Source organism: Ailuropoda melanoleuca, chromosome 10 (genome assembly GCF_002007445.2).
Source record: "Ailuropoda melanoleuca isolate Jingjing chromosome 10, ASM200744v2, whole genome shotgun sequence".
Classification (NCBI taxonomy): Eukaryota; Metazoa; Chordata; class Mammalia; order Carnivora; family Ursidae; genus Ailuropoda; species Ailuropoda melanoleuca.
In genome coordinates, this window is record NC_048227.1 from 69,053,401 (window position 1) to 69,072,988 (window position 19,588).

The following is a 19,588-nucleotide window of genomic DNA, read 5'->3' on the forward strand; positions in this document are numbered from 1 at the left end:
TATGTTCAAACCACTTGAAATGTTTTACATAATCTTTTTTCTCTAAAGCTGAGAGGAATCTCTGGGGAAATAATAACACCTGGAGTGAAAAAACAGTTATTTGAAATTCAGCAATTTCTTCTGTCTCATTGGTTTTTCTCTTCTTTTTTTTTCAATGCAACACTTTATTTTTTAAAAAAATTTTTAATGTTTTTTTATTATATTATGTTAGTCACCATACAGTACATCCCTGGTTTCTGATGTAAAGTTCGATGATTCATTAGTTGCGTATAACACCCAGTGCACCATGCAATACGTGCCCTCCTTACTACCCATCACCAGTCTATCCCATTCCCCAAACCCCCCTGAAGCCATCAGTTTGTTTCTCATAGTCCATAGTATCTCATGCTTCATGCCCCCTTTTGATTACCCCCCCTTTCTTTATCCCTTTCTTCCCCTATTGATCTTCCTAGTTCTTATGTTCCATAGATGAGAGAAATCATATAATTGTCTTTCTCTGCTTGACTTATTTCACTTAGCATTATCTCCTCCAGTGCCGTCCATGTTTCAGCAAATGTTGAGAATTCGTTCTTTCTGATAGCTGAGTAATATTCCATTGTATATATGGACCACAACTTCTTAATCCAGTCATGTGTTGAAGGGGATCTCAGCTCCTTCCATGATTTGGCTATAGTGAACAATGCTGCTATGAACATTGGGGTGTATATGACTCTTCTCTTCACTACGTCTGTATCTTTGGAGTAAATACCCAGTAATGCAATGGCTGGGTCATAGGGTAGCTCCATTTTTAACTTTTGAAGGGACCTCCACACTGTTTTCCAAAGCAGCTGTACCAACTTGCATTCCCACCAACAATGTAGGAGGGATCCCCTTTCTCCACATCTTCTCCAGCAATTGTTGTTTCTTCCTTGTCTATTTTTGCCATTCTAACTGGCGTAAGGTGGTATCTCAGTGTGGTTTTCATTTGAATTTCCCTGATGGCTAATGGTTTTGAACATTTTCTCATGCGTCTATTAGCCATTTGTATGTCATCACTGGAAAAGTATCTGTTCATATCTTCTGCCCATTTTATGATTTGTTTATTTGTCTCTCGCATATTGAGTTTGAGAAGTTCTTTGTAGATCTTGGATACCAGTCTTTTATCTGTAGCATCATTTGCAAATATATTCTCCCATTCCGTGGGCTGCCTCTTAGTTTTTTTGACTGTTTCCTTGGCTGTGCGGAAGCTTTTTATCTTGATGAAGTCCCACAAGTTCATTTTATCTTGTGTTTCTCTTGCCTTTGGAGATGTGTCATGAATAAGGTTGCTTTGGCCCATGTCGTAGAGGTTGCTGCCTATGTTCTCCTCTAGGATTTTGATGGATTCCTGTCTCACATCGACGTCTTTCATCCATTTGGAGTTTATCTTTGTGTATGGTGTGAGAGAGTGGTCAAGTTTCATTCTTTTGCATGTAGCTGTCCAATTTTCCCAGCACCATTTATTGAAGAGACTGTCTTTTTTCCACCGGATGTTTTTTCCTGCTTTATCAAAGATTAGTTGCCCAAAGAGCCGAGGGTCCATTTCTGGGTTCTCTATNCACCCAAAGACCCGAGGGTCCATTTCTGGGTTCTCTATTCTGTTCCATTGGTCGATGTGTCTGTTTTTGTGCCAGTACCATGCTGTCTTTGTGATCACAGCTTTGTAGTACAGCTCGAAATCCGGCATTGTGATGCCCCCAGCTTTGTTTTTCCTTTTCAACAGTTCCTTGGAGATTCGGGGCCTTTTCTGGTTCCATACAAATTTAAGGACTATTTGTTCCAGTTCTTTGAAAAATGTCCTCGGTATTTTGATCGGGATAGCATTGAAAGTGTAGATTGCTCTGGGTAGCATGGACATTTTAACTATGTTAATTCTTCCAATCCATGAGCATGGAATATTTTTCCATCTTTTTGTGTCTTCCTCAACGTCTTTCAAGAGTGGTTTGTAGTTTCTAGAATATAGATCCTTTACGTCTCTGGTTAATTCCAAGGTAATGTATGGTTTTTGGTGCTATTGTAAATGGCATGGATTCCCTAATTTCTCTTTCTTCAGTCTCATTATTCATGTATAGAAATGCAACTGATTTCTGAGCATTGCTTTTGTATCTCGCCACCTTACTGAATTGCTCTATAACTTCTAATAGTTTGGGTGTGGATTCTTTTAGGTTTTCTATATAAAGTATCATGTCATCTGCGAAGAGAGACATTTTGACTTCTTCTTTGCCGATTTGGATACCTTTGATCCCTTTTTGTCGTCTGATTGCTGTTGCAAGGACTTCTAGTACTATGTTGAATAATAGTGGCGAGAGTGGGCATCCTTGTCGTGTTCCTGATCTTAAGCGAAATGCTTCCAGGTTTTCCCTGTTGAGAATGATATTTGCTGTAGGCTTTTCATAGATGGTTTTTATGAGATTGAGGAATGTACCCTCTATCCCTACACTCTGAAGGGTTTNACTCTGAAGGGTTTTAATCAGGAAAGGATGCTGTATTTTGTCAAATGCTTTTTCTGCATCAATTGAGAGGATCATATGGCTCCTGAGTATTTTCTTGTTGATATGATGTATCACGCTGATCGATTTGCGAATGTTGAACCACCCTTGCATCCCAGGGATGAATCCCACTTGGTCATGATGGATAATCCTTTTAACGTACTGTTGGATTCTATTAGCCAGGATCTTGTTGAGAATTTTGGCATCCATATTCATTAGGGAAATCGGTCTGTAATTCTCCTTTTTGATGGGGTCTTTGCCTGGTTTGGGGATCAAGGTAATATTGGTCTCATAGAATGAGTTTCGTAGCTTTCTTTCTGTTTCTATTTTTTGAAATGGCTTTAGGAGAATAGGTATTATTTCTTCTTTGAATGTTTGGTAGAATTCCCCAGAAAAACCGTCTGGGCCTGGAGTTTTGTTATTTGGAAGGTTATCACTAATTCAATCTCTTCATAATTAATTGGCCGGTTTAAAAAATCAATTTCTTCCTTTTTCAGTCTTGGTAGTTTATAGGTTTCCAGGAAGGCCTCCATCTCTTCCAGATTGCTTAATTTATTGGCATATAGTTGTTGATAAAAGTTTCTAATAATCCTTCCAATTTCATTGGTGTTGGTTGGTTCTCCGTTTTCATTCATAATTTTATTAATTTGGGTCCTTTCTCTATTCTTTTGAATAAGTCTTGCCAGTGGCTTATCGATCTTATTCATTCTTTCAGAGAACCAGCTTCTAGTTCTGTTGATCTGCGCTACTGTACTCCTGGTTTCTAATTCATTGATTTCTGCACTAATCTTGGTCAACTGCTTCCTCGTGCATGGATTAGGCCTGTCCCTCTGGTGCTGTTCCAGCTTCTTGAGGTGAGGATACAAAACTGCATTTTATATTTTTCTATTCTTTTGCGTGAGGCTTGGATGGCTATGTATTTCCCCCTTAGGACTGCCTCTGCAGTATCCCATAGTTTTTGGACCATTGTGTTTTTATTCTCATTGGTGTCCATAAATTGTTTAAATTGATTTTTGATTTCCTGGTTTATCAAATCATTCCTGAGCAGGATGGTTCTTAGTCTCCAAGTGTTGGTTTCTCTTCCAAATTTTTCCTTGTGGTTGAGTTCCAATTTCAAAGCGTTGTGGTCTGAGAATATGCAGGGAATAATTTCAGTCTTTTGGTATCAGTTGAGACCTGTTTTGTGACCCAGAACATGGTCTGTTCTTGAGAATGTTCCATGGGCATTAGAATAGAATGAGTATTCTTTGGTTCTGGGGTGTAGTGTTCTATATATAGCTATGAGGTCCAAATCGTTGAGTATGGCATTCAAAGCTCTTGGTTCTATGTTGTTTTTCTGCTCTGGTGCTCTGTCTATTGCTGATAGTGGAGTTTTGCGGTCCCCTACTATTAACGTATTTTTATCTATATGTCTCTTTATTCTGGTTAAGAGTTGGCTTGTGTATCTTCGTGCTCCCCTATTGGGGGCATATATATTTATAATTGTCATATCCACTTGTTGGATACATCCTTTAAGAATAATATAGTGCCCTTCTGTGTCTCTAACTATAGTCTTATTTTAAAATCCAATCTGTCTGATATGAGAATTGCTACCCCAGCTCTCTTTTGAGGTCCATTGTCATGAAAAATGGTATTCCATCCCTTTACTTTCAGTCTGAATGTATCTTTAGGTTCAAAATGAGTCTCTTGTAGACAGCAAATGGATGGGTCATGCCTTTTTATCCAATCTGCAACCCTGTGGCATTTTATGGGAGCATTTAGGCCATTTACATTGAGACTGATTATTGAGAGATACAATTTTAATGATGCTATGTTGCCAGTAAAGTCTTTATTTCTATAGATTGTGACTTTCTGTTCTGTATCACTCTTGGGGCCTTGTTACTTTTATAGAACCCCCCTTAATATCTCCTGTAGGGCTGGTTTTGTGATTATAAAATTGGTCAATGATTGGCGATTCTGGAAGGTCTTTATTTCTCCATCAATTCTGAATGACAGCCTTGCTGGATAAAGGATCCTTGGCTGCATGTTTTTCTCTGAAAGAGCTTTAAAAATGCTCCCCCAACCCTTTCTCTCATTCCAGATCTGTGTAGACAGTAGTTTTTCTTTTCTATAAAAATCAGTTAGAATTTCAAATGGAAACTATATTATTCCATTTTTATAAATTAATCTCCATATATCTATTCTTCAGTATGTACATGCACAGAAAGATGCCCAGAATAATTTTCCTCAATGTTAATGTTACTTTCAGAGGTAGGTGCAGGGGATTAAGAGTATGCTTACTTGATGAGCACTAAGTATAGAACTGTTGAATCACTACATAGTACATCGAAAACTAAAATATAACACTGTTCGTTAACTACACTGGAATTAAAATTTTTTAAAATAATGTTACTTTCAGAGTTAGGAAGAATGTCACTTAATGTATTATAATTTAATCTCCTGTGTTGGTTAATTTCTTTATAATAAAGATAAATCACTGTTTGAAAAGCAAAGAAAAAAGTTAAGATGACTTTCAAGACTGAGCAATTGAATAGTTGGTTGGGCCACTTAATGAGATGGAAATAGATGATTTATTTTGTTTTGTTTGTTTTTGTGGGAGGAGATCCAAAAGTTCAGTTTTAGACGTGTTAAGTTTGTGATATCTGAGAAATATATGAATTGAAATGTCAAAGAGAGTTGTATATTTGAACCTGGTAGCTCTGAATAATAATTTAGGTTAGGGATAAAAATTGTGGGGGACCCACGGACATACAGGATGCTTAAAGGCAAAAGTGTAAGTGGATGAACTTGGGGCAGAACAAAGAGGAAAAAAAGTGCAACTGCACAAAGTCCTGAGTATTTCAAATTCCAAAGATTACTTAGAGAATGCAAAAGAGAAATATAGCAGCTATGGAAGTGTCACAGAAGCAAAGAGAACTTTCACACAGAAAGAAATGGTCCACTATATCAAATGCTGATAGTTATAATAAGAGGAGAATTAAAAAGAGAAGAATCTATTACATTCATCAGCATAGAAGCTACAAGCAACTTGAGCAGGATGTGCAATTCTGACAAAGTTATAGAGTCAACGTCAAATCTAAGTGGGCTGAGAAGTAAAGAGAGGTGAGCAAGTGGGGACAGTTTGTGCAGACTACTTCCTATGGTGAGAGGGAGAGAAACAGAACAGTGACTTCAGAGACAGGAGGTCAAGGGAAACTTCTTTTTGAGCGTGTTTCACTGTAAGACGAAACATCTGAAGGCATGTTTGCACCAGATACAAAATTAGAAAAGGATAGGCTAGAAGTAGAAACAAAAAGGATAGGAGGGCTAATCAAAGGAGCAACCTTCTCGATATTTTATGATACAAGATTTTTAGGACCTGAACAAATAAAAATTCAGAAATTTACAGAGAATGTGATGCTATTAAAAAGTGAAAATCCACATTTCACTAAGCCCTGTATTATCCTCATCTAAGTGCTATGGCAAACCTACAGAAACTGTATTAAACTTACCCTTACTCAGAGGGGAAAAAAATGAATAGAACAAACAGTGCTATGTGGAGAAGGCAAATACATTCATGAGATGATCTACTGAAAGGAACAGTACAATAAAGGTACAATTAGAAACAAAACCATTGTAGAAAGTAAAGAAAATGGTATCGGTAAGAATCCAAAACACAGAGAAACACAAGATTTATACAATACAAAGCTAGGATATAAATTATCACTATCGGGCCCCAATGACCAATGCTAGACTGAAATTAGTAGAAGTAAATTATCTAACCTCAAATGTATGACTTAAAAATATAACTGAATATTATGAGCATGACCTTCGAAATAAAATGAAATAAACATATTGTCAAATAAAAACTTGTTAAAAAGCATAAAAAATAAAATACAAACTTTTCCTCAGAAAGTGATTGGGTCTTTTTCTTTCTCTTATTGCTGATGCTGTAAACATAGCAAATTACTTGGCAGCATGTAGAAGACTACTGGTGTACTGAAAGAATGAAGAGAAAATTTACTTCCTAGTCAAACACAAAAATCATATAAAGCAAGCAGATATAAAGAAACACTTGAAGTACTATTGCTACTACATCTATTAGAATATTTTTATAGTGCTTGCTACATGCCAGGCACTGTTAATAAGTCCTTTTAATTTTTCTTATGCAATTCTGATAACAGTTCTATGAGGAAAGTAACATAATATTCTTCCGTTTTACAGATGGCAACTGAGATCCCAACTTACACAACTGGTAAAGAGCAAGCAGTCTTGACTCCAGAGTCCATGTTGCTAATCTAACCACGACACTACACAACTCTATTACATGGATCGACAACGCCATGGCAAATTCTCCATAAAGAACAGAATGACTCCATTTGGATATTGCACTCCATTTGAAAAAAGCACATGCTATGCAAATTAATATATTTTATTCCCAGGGGCATTTTACTTCTTGGATGGCTTTTTACATGACTTAAAATTCTATTATTATTTTTTTAACAAGAATACTAGAGAAAAATACTATTCTTTATACACACAAAAAAAGACATTCACTCATTTTATCAGTAAAAGGAGGCTAGAATCTATATTCTATAACTAGAAAACTCAGAAATATACTTGCCATGCAGAAGCAAGTTCTACTGAATAGATTTTTCCTAGTATTCTTCATCATTGCTTGCTATATGATGTATCTGCTGCTATACAGGAGAAGTTAAAATGTAATGTGAAAATACATTTTGAGATAAAGGACACACCATTCTAAGAACTATAATAGCTACAGTTTTTCTACCTTCTTTGAACTAAAAAGTCCAAAAATGAAACTCAGCTATTAGTGGTAAAAAAAAAAAAATTGAGTATAAGATCTATAATATATATACTACCATCAGAGATTCTAATTTTAGAAAAGTGATTGCTTCATTTCTTAGGTAGAGCATACTCACTGACCCCTTCCATGTTGGCTGAAAAAGTTACTTTGCTAGTAGAAAGGGGGAAAAAAAGAATCACAAACCTATGAAAATGGAAAATGTCTTTAATTCAGCTGTTTTTAAAAGTCGTAATTTATAAGTAGGAAAACAAATTATAGGTCTATATATGACCAAAAAGATTTAAACCTTGGGAAAACTGAGATTAAGGAGCAATGGTTAACAACAAGGAGCAAACTTGAGCCTCAAGATAAATTATGCATTTTCAGGCCTCTTTCACGTCTCTCTTAGGAGTCCCAACAAATACCAACCCAGGGAAGCCCCAGTTGACTCCTGAGTAAACTGAAGTGTCTGCAAAATGCCTCTGTAAATCAAACAAAAGCGGAAGACATGGTAATAATACAGAAACTAAATGTAGACAAAAGCCATTATATAAAAACCTAATAACTGTATTTATTTTGTCTATAAAGTTACAACTTACCTTTAAACATGCTTTAAAAATTAGCTCATTTTAAATACTTTTTGAAAGTATATAGATCATACGCTTAACTGTTTCTGCAAGACAGAAAATGTACCTCAGGTAATATTTAACACCTTACCTTAGACCAAAGATGTGTGATTGTTCATAGTTGAATAAAGAACGAATCTTAGCTTCTGAATTCAAAATTATAAGTCTATCTATAATATCCTAAAAAAGAAAGATTTGGAGTGAGACGGTGCTTGACCGAAACCATTTAAAGAAAAACCAACTCAACAAAGATTTATTTAGATTTTTGGTTCTCAAACTTGGTTTTACATTTGATCACCTAGAGAGGGGTTCAAAAAAAAAAAAAAAAAAGATTACCAATGCCCAAGTCTCAACCTTAGAGATTCTGAATTAATTGGTCTAGGTGTGTCTGGGCATTAAGATTTGTCAAAGTTACTGACATAAGTCATCTCATGTTTAGCCAAAGTGGAGAATCACTAATTTCTACCCCATTCTAGTACTGTGTTGCAACCAGCTAAATACAGATCAAACTGCTAAAAATATAAACTACTTTGAAAAACAAATACGAAATCTACAAATGTGAAACATGAACAGTGGACTTGAATAGTTTTATCTAGTAGCTGAGATTTTGTTGACAGTCTCTGCTCATGAAAATCAGTGGTATCCAACCCTGGTTGAACATTAGAATCACCTAGAAAACTTTAAAAAATATATATATATACATATACATATATGAATAATGCCCAGGTTCTACCTCAGACCAATGTAACCAGGCTTAAAAATCATGATGCAAGAGCAGAGAGAACCTGATGACCCAGGTACCAACAGCCATCCCAAGCCCTGACAATGTAAGCCTACTACGCAATTTTGTGCACTCTCTAAAAACCTTTCTTTTTATAATGCCCTGCTTTGTGTATATCTTCGGGTTTAGGCCTAAGAAATTTATTCATAGACGAATACTTGTCTCTCTCATTGTTCATTTTCCCAACCAAGAAATGTGCTACCTTCCAGTGAGTTCAAATTGAAGACATTTCTGTGACCTAAAGGTCAAAAGAAAGATTTTGCTAGGGAGTAAAGTCACGTAATATTTACAGATGTCTGTGTGGATGATAGTACAAATGCCATATCATCAAATAAATAAGAAGCATGGGAAATGACTTTGCAAGGTTGAGGAAATAATCTTTCAACATTTGAAAAACATTTGAAAAATACAAATCGAAACATAGTAAAAACTGGATTTTGTGTCAACTTGTATAGTAAAAGAATATACCTAACACTTAGAAATACATATATTTATCATTCTACAGATATCTTAAAAATGTGTGAGTACTAGCACAAGAGTTTAGAATCAGCAAACATTATATAATTATATAATGAAGAATAAAAAGATTGCTATCTTAAAACCTGTCATTTTGTTTGCTNTTTATACCTAACACTTAGAAATACATATATTTATCATTCTACAGATATCTTAAAAATGTGTGAGTACTAGCACAAGAGTTTAGAATCAGCAAACATTATATAATTATATAATGAAGAATAAAAAGATTGCTATCTTAAAACCTGTCATTTTGTTTGCTTCTTAGCTTGGTGCTCCTTGTTTCAAACATGATAATGGAACATGAATTAAGTAACTCATTCACATTCCCAGCTTTACATTCAGATTCTCAATAATTAACTGACTCTCTTCTTTTTCCTAATTTCTCCTCTGACAGACCTGATTAGCTATAGCGACAAAGCCATGGAGCTCTCCTTGGCTTGTCCAGGCACCTAGATACTATTAAGTACTCTTTGCCATATATACAGACAAACTTGTTTGCCAGGTGTTTCTTCAAATAGGTAGACATTTTTACTGCTTAAAATAATTTAAGAAATGATCACTGTTTTATCATAATCTCCACAGATTAATCTAGAATTATGTATCACTGGCCTTCTCTTATCCGACAGAAGAGAAGCTGCCAATCAGTTCTACACATAGTAGCTTCTGGAAGGATTACTATAGATTTCTCTTCATTAGTAGGATGCTAGTATAGGTGACTGAAATTTGTCCAACTATCTGAACACTAAGCTCAGACTTTGAGAGCTGGTGACACTTTGGGACTCTATAAAGTTCTAGTTCCAAATCTAAATACTAGACATTTTAAGAATAAAAGAGATAGAGAATGTATTACCAGCAAGCTAATGGAAGAGTAGACTGCAGTGATCTATCAATGATAATGCATTTTCAGAGAACAAATGTTACGGTAAATAATTTGTTCTTTAAAGAGGATTACATTGATGGATCACCACTTAGGGAAGAAAACGAAACTCCTGGGAAGCCTGCCTTATGGAGAACTTCAGTTTCTAAGCACTGTAACATGTGTCAATAAGGCAATCAGTTTTCTAAATCAAGCAGCATCTTTGTAACAATGAGCTAGTGACAAGTAAGGCCTGGGACTCAAAAAAAACAAAAACAAAAACAAGTCTGAAATTTTTTTTAAAGGATACTGTCCAGCTGGAAAATATATTCAACGATCTAGTAGGCCAGAACGAGATCCGAACTAGGAAAACAAAGGAATAGCCATTCACATAAATACATACATGCCTAAGGGTCTGCTGTTTACAAGTGTCCCAAAGGTGATGTGTGTTTTATCTGACCCTTTTTACTTCAGAAAGGGATAAGTGCAAGGTGAGGGATAGATCAGTTATAATGCCAATACTCCTCCACCTGCACCACTAGGAGTGGCTTGTGACTGACTAGCCCATGAACATCCACAAACAAAACTCAACCTTTAAGGTTCTTCCTTGGGATTTTTCAAGGGGGAGGAGTCTTAACCCATTTTGGTTGCTCTAACAGAGTACCACAGACTGGGTGGCTTATTAACAACAGGAACTTTATTTCTTACAGTTCTGGATGCTGAGAAGTCCAAAATCAAGGCACCGGAAGGTTTTGTGTCTGGCAAGGACCCACTTTCTAGTTTATAGACAGTCATCTTTTCCCTGTGCCTTCACATGGCAGAAGGGGTAAGGAATTTCCCTAGAGTCTATTTTTTTTCAATTAGCCACAACTGCACCTTGGATAAAGCTCATTGGCTATGATACTGCCACTCTGCAAAACTGGAGTCTATTATTTCTAATCACTTCCTGAAGGCCCACCTCCAAATATCACATTGAGGATTAGGTTTCAACATATGAATTTTGGGGGTATACATTCAGTCTATAACAGGGAAATAGAGGAAAAGGCCACTCTCCTGTTTGGTGGCATAGTGAGTTAAATTGTGACCCCAACAAAAGATATGTCCACATCCTAATCTCTGGAACCTATGATTGTTACCCTATTTGGAAAAAGAGTGTTTGAAGAGGTAATTAAGAATTCTGAGATAAGATCATCCTGGATTAACCCAAGTGAGCCCTAAGATTGTGACAAGTGTCCTTAGAAGGGAAAGACAAAGGGAGATTTAAAACAGATGAGGGAGAAAGCCTTGTGAGATTGACAGCAGAAATTGGAGTTACATAGCAACAAGACATGAAATGCCTGGAAAAACAGAAGCTGGACGAGGCAAGGAAGAATTCTCCCCTAGACTCTTTGGAGGGAATGTGGCCTGTTAACACCTTGATTTTAGACATCTGGCCTCCAGAACTGTAAGAGAGTAGATTTCTGTTGTTGTCAGCTACCCAGTTTGTGGTCACTTGTTATGGCAGCCCTAGGAAACAAAGACAAGGGGAAATGGTGAAGATGTCAGTAGAAAGTAACAGGTAGTCCTGTGTACTCTCCTATAGAGAACAGCATCTGGAGAAGAAAACAGTAATGATAATTATACCAGACAATTCTATAGCATTTATGACCTGCCAAGCAGTGACTTAAACTTTTATATTTCATTTAATTCTCACAACAACCCTGGGATAGGAAAGTTATTGCTCTCTTTTAACAGAAAACTAAAAGTTTATCTTGTCTGAGGTCACATAGTTTGTAAAAGGCAGAACTGGGAATCTAATCCAGGCAGTCTGGCTTCAGAATATAAACTCTTAACCACCACACTATGTATAGTTTTCAATAAAGCCAAGATAGACGGCAGTAACAGGACAAGATGACAAAGACAGACAGACAGAGGTGAACCTGACTACATTCGAGGTTCTATTTCTACTTGTCCTTGTTTTTTCTTTTGTTCTTTGCTCTCGTATATAATGAAGTTCACAAATATTTTATTCAGCATATACTGCACATGTACTATGTGACAGACATTATGCTAAATACTGCAAACATATTCTCAGGGTTGAAAAAGAGCTTCAAGATTATGTACTACAACCACCCAATAGGTTCTTGGATCTGATCTGCAGTACCTTCACCAAGAAGAACTCAGGATGAAGAAGTCACAGAATCCCAAGGCAGCCTATCCCACTTCTAGTCAGCTCTCACAATTAGCAAGTTCTCCCTGAGGTTTATTCACTGTTTACAGTCCTCGGTTATGTGAGGGGAACTATAATCAGCTACCACCTCTTGTTAAGAACATGAAATACTCCTGTCACTGGTACTGGCATCCAAGTTTCCCAGTTATCTCCCACACTGTGACTCCACACAAACTGCAGATGTTTATTAGGGCCAATAAATTTTCTTATGCAGGTCAATAAATTTCCTCTTCTGCTGAAACTAATTCAAACTGAGTTTCTCCAATAACCAAAGGGGTCCTACCTAATACATCACTTATATAGCTGCAAACTAAGTGATAGGAACTGAAAAGCAATCAAAGACTGTATGTGTTAGAGGGACAAAATATTTTGTTATTGACCTTTAACTTACTAAAGTACAACTTGAGAGCTATTTGCAGGACCTAGAGTTCTGGTAGATACCTGAGATGAAGTCATGAGAAGTTAAGATCTAAATTCCCTAAAATATAAAGAATTCCTCAAAACTAAGGAAAAGAAAACAAATAGAAAATTAATAAAAATAAATTGAAACACCATTGAGAAGTCATCAATGGCCATTAAGCATATGAAAAAATGTGTTCACAAGAAAAACATACATTAATACTTTTCTCCTGTCAGATAGATATCTAAACCTCTGATCACAAAAACGTCTTAATGAAACTGCTAGAAAACAGTCACTATTAAATCTCATTGATGGGAAAGCAGAAAGATTATTCCCGTAGAAAAAAATCTAGCAATATATACTAAAATTACATTTGAACTTACCTTTCAACCCAGTGATCCCACTTCTAGATATCTAGCCCAAAGATACTACAGCAGGCAGAATTCAAGAGCCCCCAAGATTCCAGGCCTTTATAGACTAATACACTTATTGCTGTGAAGAGATTTTTGCAGAAGTCCTTAATTGATTTTAAAATAGGAAACTATCCAAGTGGCTCTGATATCATCAGAAGAGCCATTTAAAGGAAAAGAATTTTCTTGGGCTGCTCACATAAGGGGAAGTCACAGAGATTCAAAGCATGAAAGGGATTTGACAGGAGAGAGGTTGTTCACAGTCGAAATGGAGGGGGCCACAGGACAAAGCCCCAGGAGTAACTCCTGGCTGACAGCCAGCACAATGCCAGGCACTTTAGTCCCACAACCTAAGAAACTGAATTCTGCCCAGAATTAATTTGGAATTTCATTTTTCCCCAGGGCCTCCAGATGAGTACTTAGCCTGACCAACATCTTGACTTCAGCTTATAATACTCTGAGCAGGAAACCCAGGTACACGGTGCCAGACTTCTGATGTACAGAACTGTGACCTCATAAATGGGTAGTTTTAATTTGCTAAGTTTGTAGCAATTTGTTATGCAACAATAGAAAAAACATATAGGCACACTGGTAAATACAATAAATATAAACCGAGCTATTAATTTTGGCATAACTTATAATAGCAAAAACCTTAAAGAACCCAGTGTCCACCAACAGACGACTGGATGAATAAACTCTAGCACATCCACACAACAGTATACCATGCATTTATAAAAAACAATAAGGGAAGAGCTCTATATACTGGTATGCAGTAATCTCAAATGTACAGAATTAAAAGAAAAATGCAGAGACAGGACGGTGTTTAGAGCATACTATCTTTTGCTTAAGTCTGGAGGGAAAGAAAATATATTATTTTTTAAAGTAATAGTTATAAAGTGGAAGTTGAAGGATAAACCAAAAACTAACAAAAAGTGTTAGCTATAAGGCAGTGAGTGCTATAAAAAAGAACTTTCTGCAATGATGGAATGTTCTCTGTCTGCGCTATCTAATGTGGTAGTCATTGGCCACCTATGGTTAGTGGGCACTTGAAAATTTGAAATGTGGTTAGTACTTAAAGGAAAGAAATTTTTTATTTAGTTGTCATTACTTTAAATTTAAATGGCTACATGGAGATAGTGGCTATCATAATGAAAAGCAAAATCTACACACGGGGAGAAAGGTCAAAGAGGATTACTATGTAAGTACCTTGTTACATACTGGAGTCACATATTTTAAAAGAACATTAAATCATATAATAATTGAAAAAACAAAATTAATACAAAAGGTAAAACAACCTCTCAATTTAGAACATTCTAAAATAAATCTATCAAGTTAGTGGCATAACCAGGCAGAACAGAGATTTACTTACTTCAAGTAACTTTAAAACACAACATTTTGATTGTAAATCCCTGGTGGCATATTCTAAGAACAAGACTAACTGAAATGAAATGTCAATATGCATGCACTAATCTTATTTTATTCTGAAATTATTATATGTACACTGTACAATAAAAGCAAATAAGTAGTTTTGTTCATGTCATTAGTAACCAAGATTTTCAGTGAAAGAGAAAAATATAAGAAAAAATATCAATATAGGCTTATGATGAATTTCTCCTTAAAAAAAAAAAAACTTATTCTCTTCAGCTATCCACTGAAAGGACTAGAGATAATGACAACCCTAAACAATGAACATTTTTAGTGTCCAGGTTATAGTTTCTAAATAGCATTTCCTAGTAAAAGGAACAACAACTCTTTAAAGATGGCCGATTCCAAGACTGAGCCAGAAAATGAATACAGTGAGCCCAGAGTATCTCACATGAAAAAAAAAATATATCAAACAGGAATAACTACATGTCAAAAGGACTCTGTAGCCAAGGAATATCTTGATTATCAAAACCAATAATGATTAACTGCACTGGATTGAAACATATACATATAAAAACTAGAAGCTCATATAATAATAATAAAAAAAAATCACTTTTGGAGATTACTAGACCAATTCACTACTCTGAGAATTTATAAACAGTCAAGCATTTATTCTGCTATTCCTGAAAAAAAACTTTTTCAGGGTTTCCTTTATTAAATAGTTCCAGTGAAATACAAAGAGAATGGCAGGACTAAAATCGCCATTTCACATCTCCTAGTGAAACAGTGAATCAATGCAACCCAGGACAAATAATCCAGTTTTTCCAATAAATCAATGGCATGGAAACAAAGAAAGAACTGTTTTAGAAAAGAGATGTAAAACACATAATGACTGAATGTAATGTATAGACTTTGTTTGGATCATGACTTGACCAGCTGTAAAAAAAAAAAAAAAAAAAAAAAAAAAAAAAAAAAAAAAAAAAAAAATCTGAAGAAAAAGGAAACTTCTATATAGAACACATATTAGATAATATTAAGGGATTATAGCTAACATTTTAGATATGATTAAAGCCATGATGGTTTAACAAGGTGGTAATTCAAACAAAAGCAAAAACAAAACAAAACAAAACCCAGAGGTCCTTATTACTTGGAGATGCATACTAAATTATTCACAGATAAACTGACAGTATGCCTAAAATATGCTTTGTAATTCTCCAGGGGGAAAAAAATGCAGCAGTAAAAGAGAGGAAACTGGTTAAGAGTAGGGGAATAGATGGCAGAACACTGACAGAATGTTGATAAAAGCTAAGGTTTAGTGTTGGGTATATGGGAGTTCATTATACCATTTTTTAAATGCAAGTTTGAAAACATCCACAAAAGAAAGCCCACCCATGAATGTGTGCATTCACACACACACACACACACACACACACACACACACACACACACGGTTCCTCAGTTTAACTTCCTAGGGTTCCCGCCACAGGACTCCCAAAGAAAACAGAAGGATACTGAATTTAAATTGTTTTGAATAAAGCCTAAGAAGGGCCAAGGTCATTAAGAGCCTATCAAATAATTAATAAAACAGTGAAGTTACTGAGAACCTACCATGCTCACAGTAGTGAAAGAAAAACAAAACAACTTGCTAGAGTTTTTGGGCAAAAGACAAAATACAGTTCCTCTCTTCATGGATTTTACAGTCCATTAGGAGACACAAATGCAAAAGTCATTATACAATAACGTGACATATGAGACAACTTTATAGAAAGAGTAAAGCATGAAAAATGAGGAGATACTCTCTAGCCGAAAGGCAAGGTTAGGTAGCTTCCAGACCCTAGAGAAAGGAAGAAACTTGTACGAAAGACCCTGGAAGTCAGAGAGTGGGAGATGACAAGCGGAAAAAAATGGCTTTGAGAAAAAAGGAGAAGCTGTATGTCAGGCAAAGGAACATGGCTAAGCACAGAGGCAAAGGGAAATCAGCAAAGATTTTAAATAGAATTACTACATCTGGTTTTTATTTCTAAAGGACCACTTTGAGAATAAATCAGCGTAAGGATAAATTATAGGTTGAGACTGGGGGAAAAAAAGCAGTTAGGATCTCACTGAAGTAATCTAGACAACAAATGAGAGTCTTAGCTAAGGTGGTCTTAACAGGAATAAAAAAAAGGTAAACAAGATGTAGTTATTAGGGAGGCAAAAATCTATACATGGTGATTAATTGAACATATAGAAAGAGAAGTCAACAATGACTTCCAGGTTTCTAGCTCATTCAGCTGTGTGGATGATGGCGCCATATGATGAGACAGGAAAACAGGAAATGGAATTAATTTAAGATAGAAAAAAAACCCCAGAACATTACAGTTCTAGAAGTGGTAAGACTAAGATGCCCATGAGTGTTCCAGATGTCCATTATCTGATAGAAATGTGAGTAAAGATTTGACAGTCAGGTGAGCAATATACGTCAGAATTGTCAGTATACAACTAAAGTCACAGTACTGGGTGAGATCAATCTGGATGACAGGCAGCAGAGGAAGAGAAGTCCACAAAGGAGACTATACAGGAGAGACCAGAGAAGCTGGAAGAGAACCAGAAGTAGAACCACAGACATCTACTACATGTAAATGCTAAGGATGACTAAGATACCCTACTTGCTCCCAGGCACTCACAGAGTAGCAGGGAAGACAGACACACAAATGGCTAATTATAAAACTACTTAAGAAACTCCAAGATAACAAGTAAGCACATGGTAAAACTGAAACACTTCAAGGAAAAGAGAATATAAATTAAAAATTCAACAGAAGCACCTATCTTTATATTTCATTCATAAAATTATCAAAAAATATCCAGAGTAGAGAAAGTTTAAAAAAATTAAAATGTTTAGTTAGGATTAACAATAATTTAAAATATTCAAATGGGCAAAACTATAGAAAAACAATAACACACAGGTCAAAGTGACCAGAAAATAAGAATGATTAACAGAATTTCAGTGTTAATTAAGTAATTCTTTATGAATGCATAAATACACATTATTTTGTGTGTTTAATTCATAATTACATAATTCTTTACGAATGCGTAAATACATATTTTGTGTGTTTAATTCACAAACTTATCCAAAGATAAGGAACTAAATATCTCTAAATGATTAAGACAAGTTACCCATTTGGGAGTATGAATATGAAAAAAGTCTCAAATAAATATGTATATACTGCCCTCATGGGGCAGTAATATGTAGTTCATTAAATATTAGCAGAAAATATATTGGACTCCTTGAATATAGTTTAATACTAATTATTTTAGCCAATGAAGAAGCAACACTGGTGTGACTAGTAACATAAACCATCTAAAAATTATTCATGTACATATTTCTTTTTATGCTAAGTTTCTTTTCTGATTGGGGAGCATTAACCTTGTATTCCAAGAGGTGTTGTAACTTTTAGGTGACCTAGATCAAAAATTCCATGCACAGATAATTCAGAGCTGATATTCCATGGATAAATAAATCACCCTTTAAACACCATTAAATAATGTTCCTTTTTTCTGTCAAACTGCGCTGTACTATTAATCTCAAGATTTATAAAAAGGTAAAGATTAAAAGAAAATGACTTACAATTACACATGTTGGGACTTCACGAAGAGAATATTCTGCTTTATTAGGAAGATCTTGATTGCCTACCAGCTCATAAACAGCAGGATAAGGTAACAAGTTCACCAGTCCTAGAAAAGACTAGGAAGGGAAGAAAGAAAACACTGACATTTAAATGGTGCATTTTTTTCAACCACATCCATGATAGAGTTTTATAGGAGTATGACTATGAGGGTTAATTTTTTTTAAATAAACCTAAGTAATCCACATAAATGTGAAACATATACATGTTAAGTGCCAAATAGCTAACATCAACAATAATCTATGTGCTGATAACGCATAACAATTGTAACAGAATACATAGGAGTTGGAAAATGTTTTAAAATGTTATATCTCTTGAAAAGTTTGGTTTCGAGAAAAAAATGAAATGATTCATCTTTCTCATTATTTGCATTGTTATAACTAATGCGTAAGAAATACAAGAGAATAACACTGTGGGGCTCTGAAACAAGATAATAAATTCTATATATTCTCACACTCAGGTCACAAGGCTTTATCCAAACTACATTCGCTGGAAATCCAACTAACCTCAATATTACAGTTAATTTTAAAAAGCCATGGCTTTCCCTATCAAAAAAAAAGCTCATTTTCTGGTGCAATCTTAACAAGTTAATCTCTCCATGAAGTTTTTAAGCTCTCACTCTCATTTCATTTTACTAAAAGCAACCTGAATATTTTTCTTAGGCACAGTTCATTCTTTGGATCCCCTGCACAAAAGCATGCAGTGGTTGCCCATCACTATTAAGCCTAAACTCCTTAGCATGACTTTCAAGGTGCTTGACTAATTGACACCTTTCTTCTCTTCACAATGTCAAAAGCCTTGTTTTCCATTATACCTCAGCAGGAAGTCACTACTTCAGTCAATTGAATCTGCCTGTGGTCTCCTTCAAATAAATGACTGCCACATATGCAAACCTTTTTTATCCTACCAACATATTCCTCCTGCCCTCCCACTTACTCATTATCCTACTTCATAAGCTTGCCACATTTTTTTCTAGAAGGCTTTCTAATGAACTCTATTCACCTCTAGAAACCCTGTGTTCTGCCAACACTTGTATGTTTCATTTGCATTGTATTAATTGTACTTATTTGCAACTATGAAGTTTTCTGCTTATCATTTAAAAATTTGAGAATCATGAATTTTCACTATAATCAGAACACAAGAAAATTTAAAAGAACAGTTAATTCAATTTCTCACATAATAGATGAAAAACTTAAGGACCACAGAAGTTAAGTGACTCAGCCAAAGACACGCAATCAGAAAGTTGGTAGCAGACTAATCGGCATTTTCTTACTTTCAGGCTAGGCTACTCATGACAACACCCAGTATAATCTTCAGACACAATTTAACAATGTCACCCATGCTACACAGTCCTTGTCTGAGGACATGGAAGCTACAGTCCATTTTAACCCCACCTCCACCCTTATTATGCCAAATGCAATATTCCCTAACAAATAACAGTGGTTATAGTGAATATATTTAACA

At 35.4% G+C, this 19,588-nt stretch overlaps 1 protein-coding gene across 1 annotated transcript in view; it reads right to left on the reverse strand.

Moving 5' to 3' along the window:
* TBC1D32 (TBC1 domain family member 32) overlaps window positions 1-19,588 on the reverse strand; it is a 164,797-nt gene that overhangs the window by 96,149 nt on the left and 49,060 nt on the right. The window contains exons 11-12 of the mRNA XM_034670774.1: window positions 18,067-18,183; window positions 8,011-8,099 (exon numbers count right to left, since the gene is read on the reverse strand). Of these exons, the coding sequence (XP_034526665.1) occupies window positions 8,011-8,099; window positions 18,067-18,183 (206 nt within the window). The remainder of the gene's footprint in view (window positions 1-8,010; window positions 8,100-18,066; window positions 18,184-19,588) is intronic.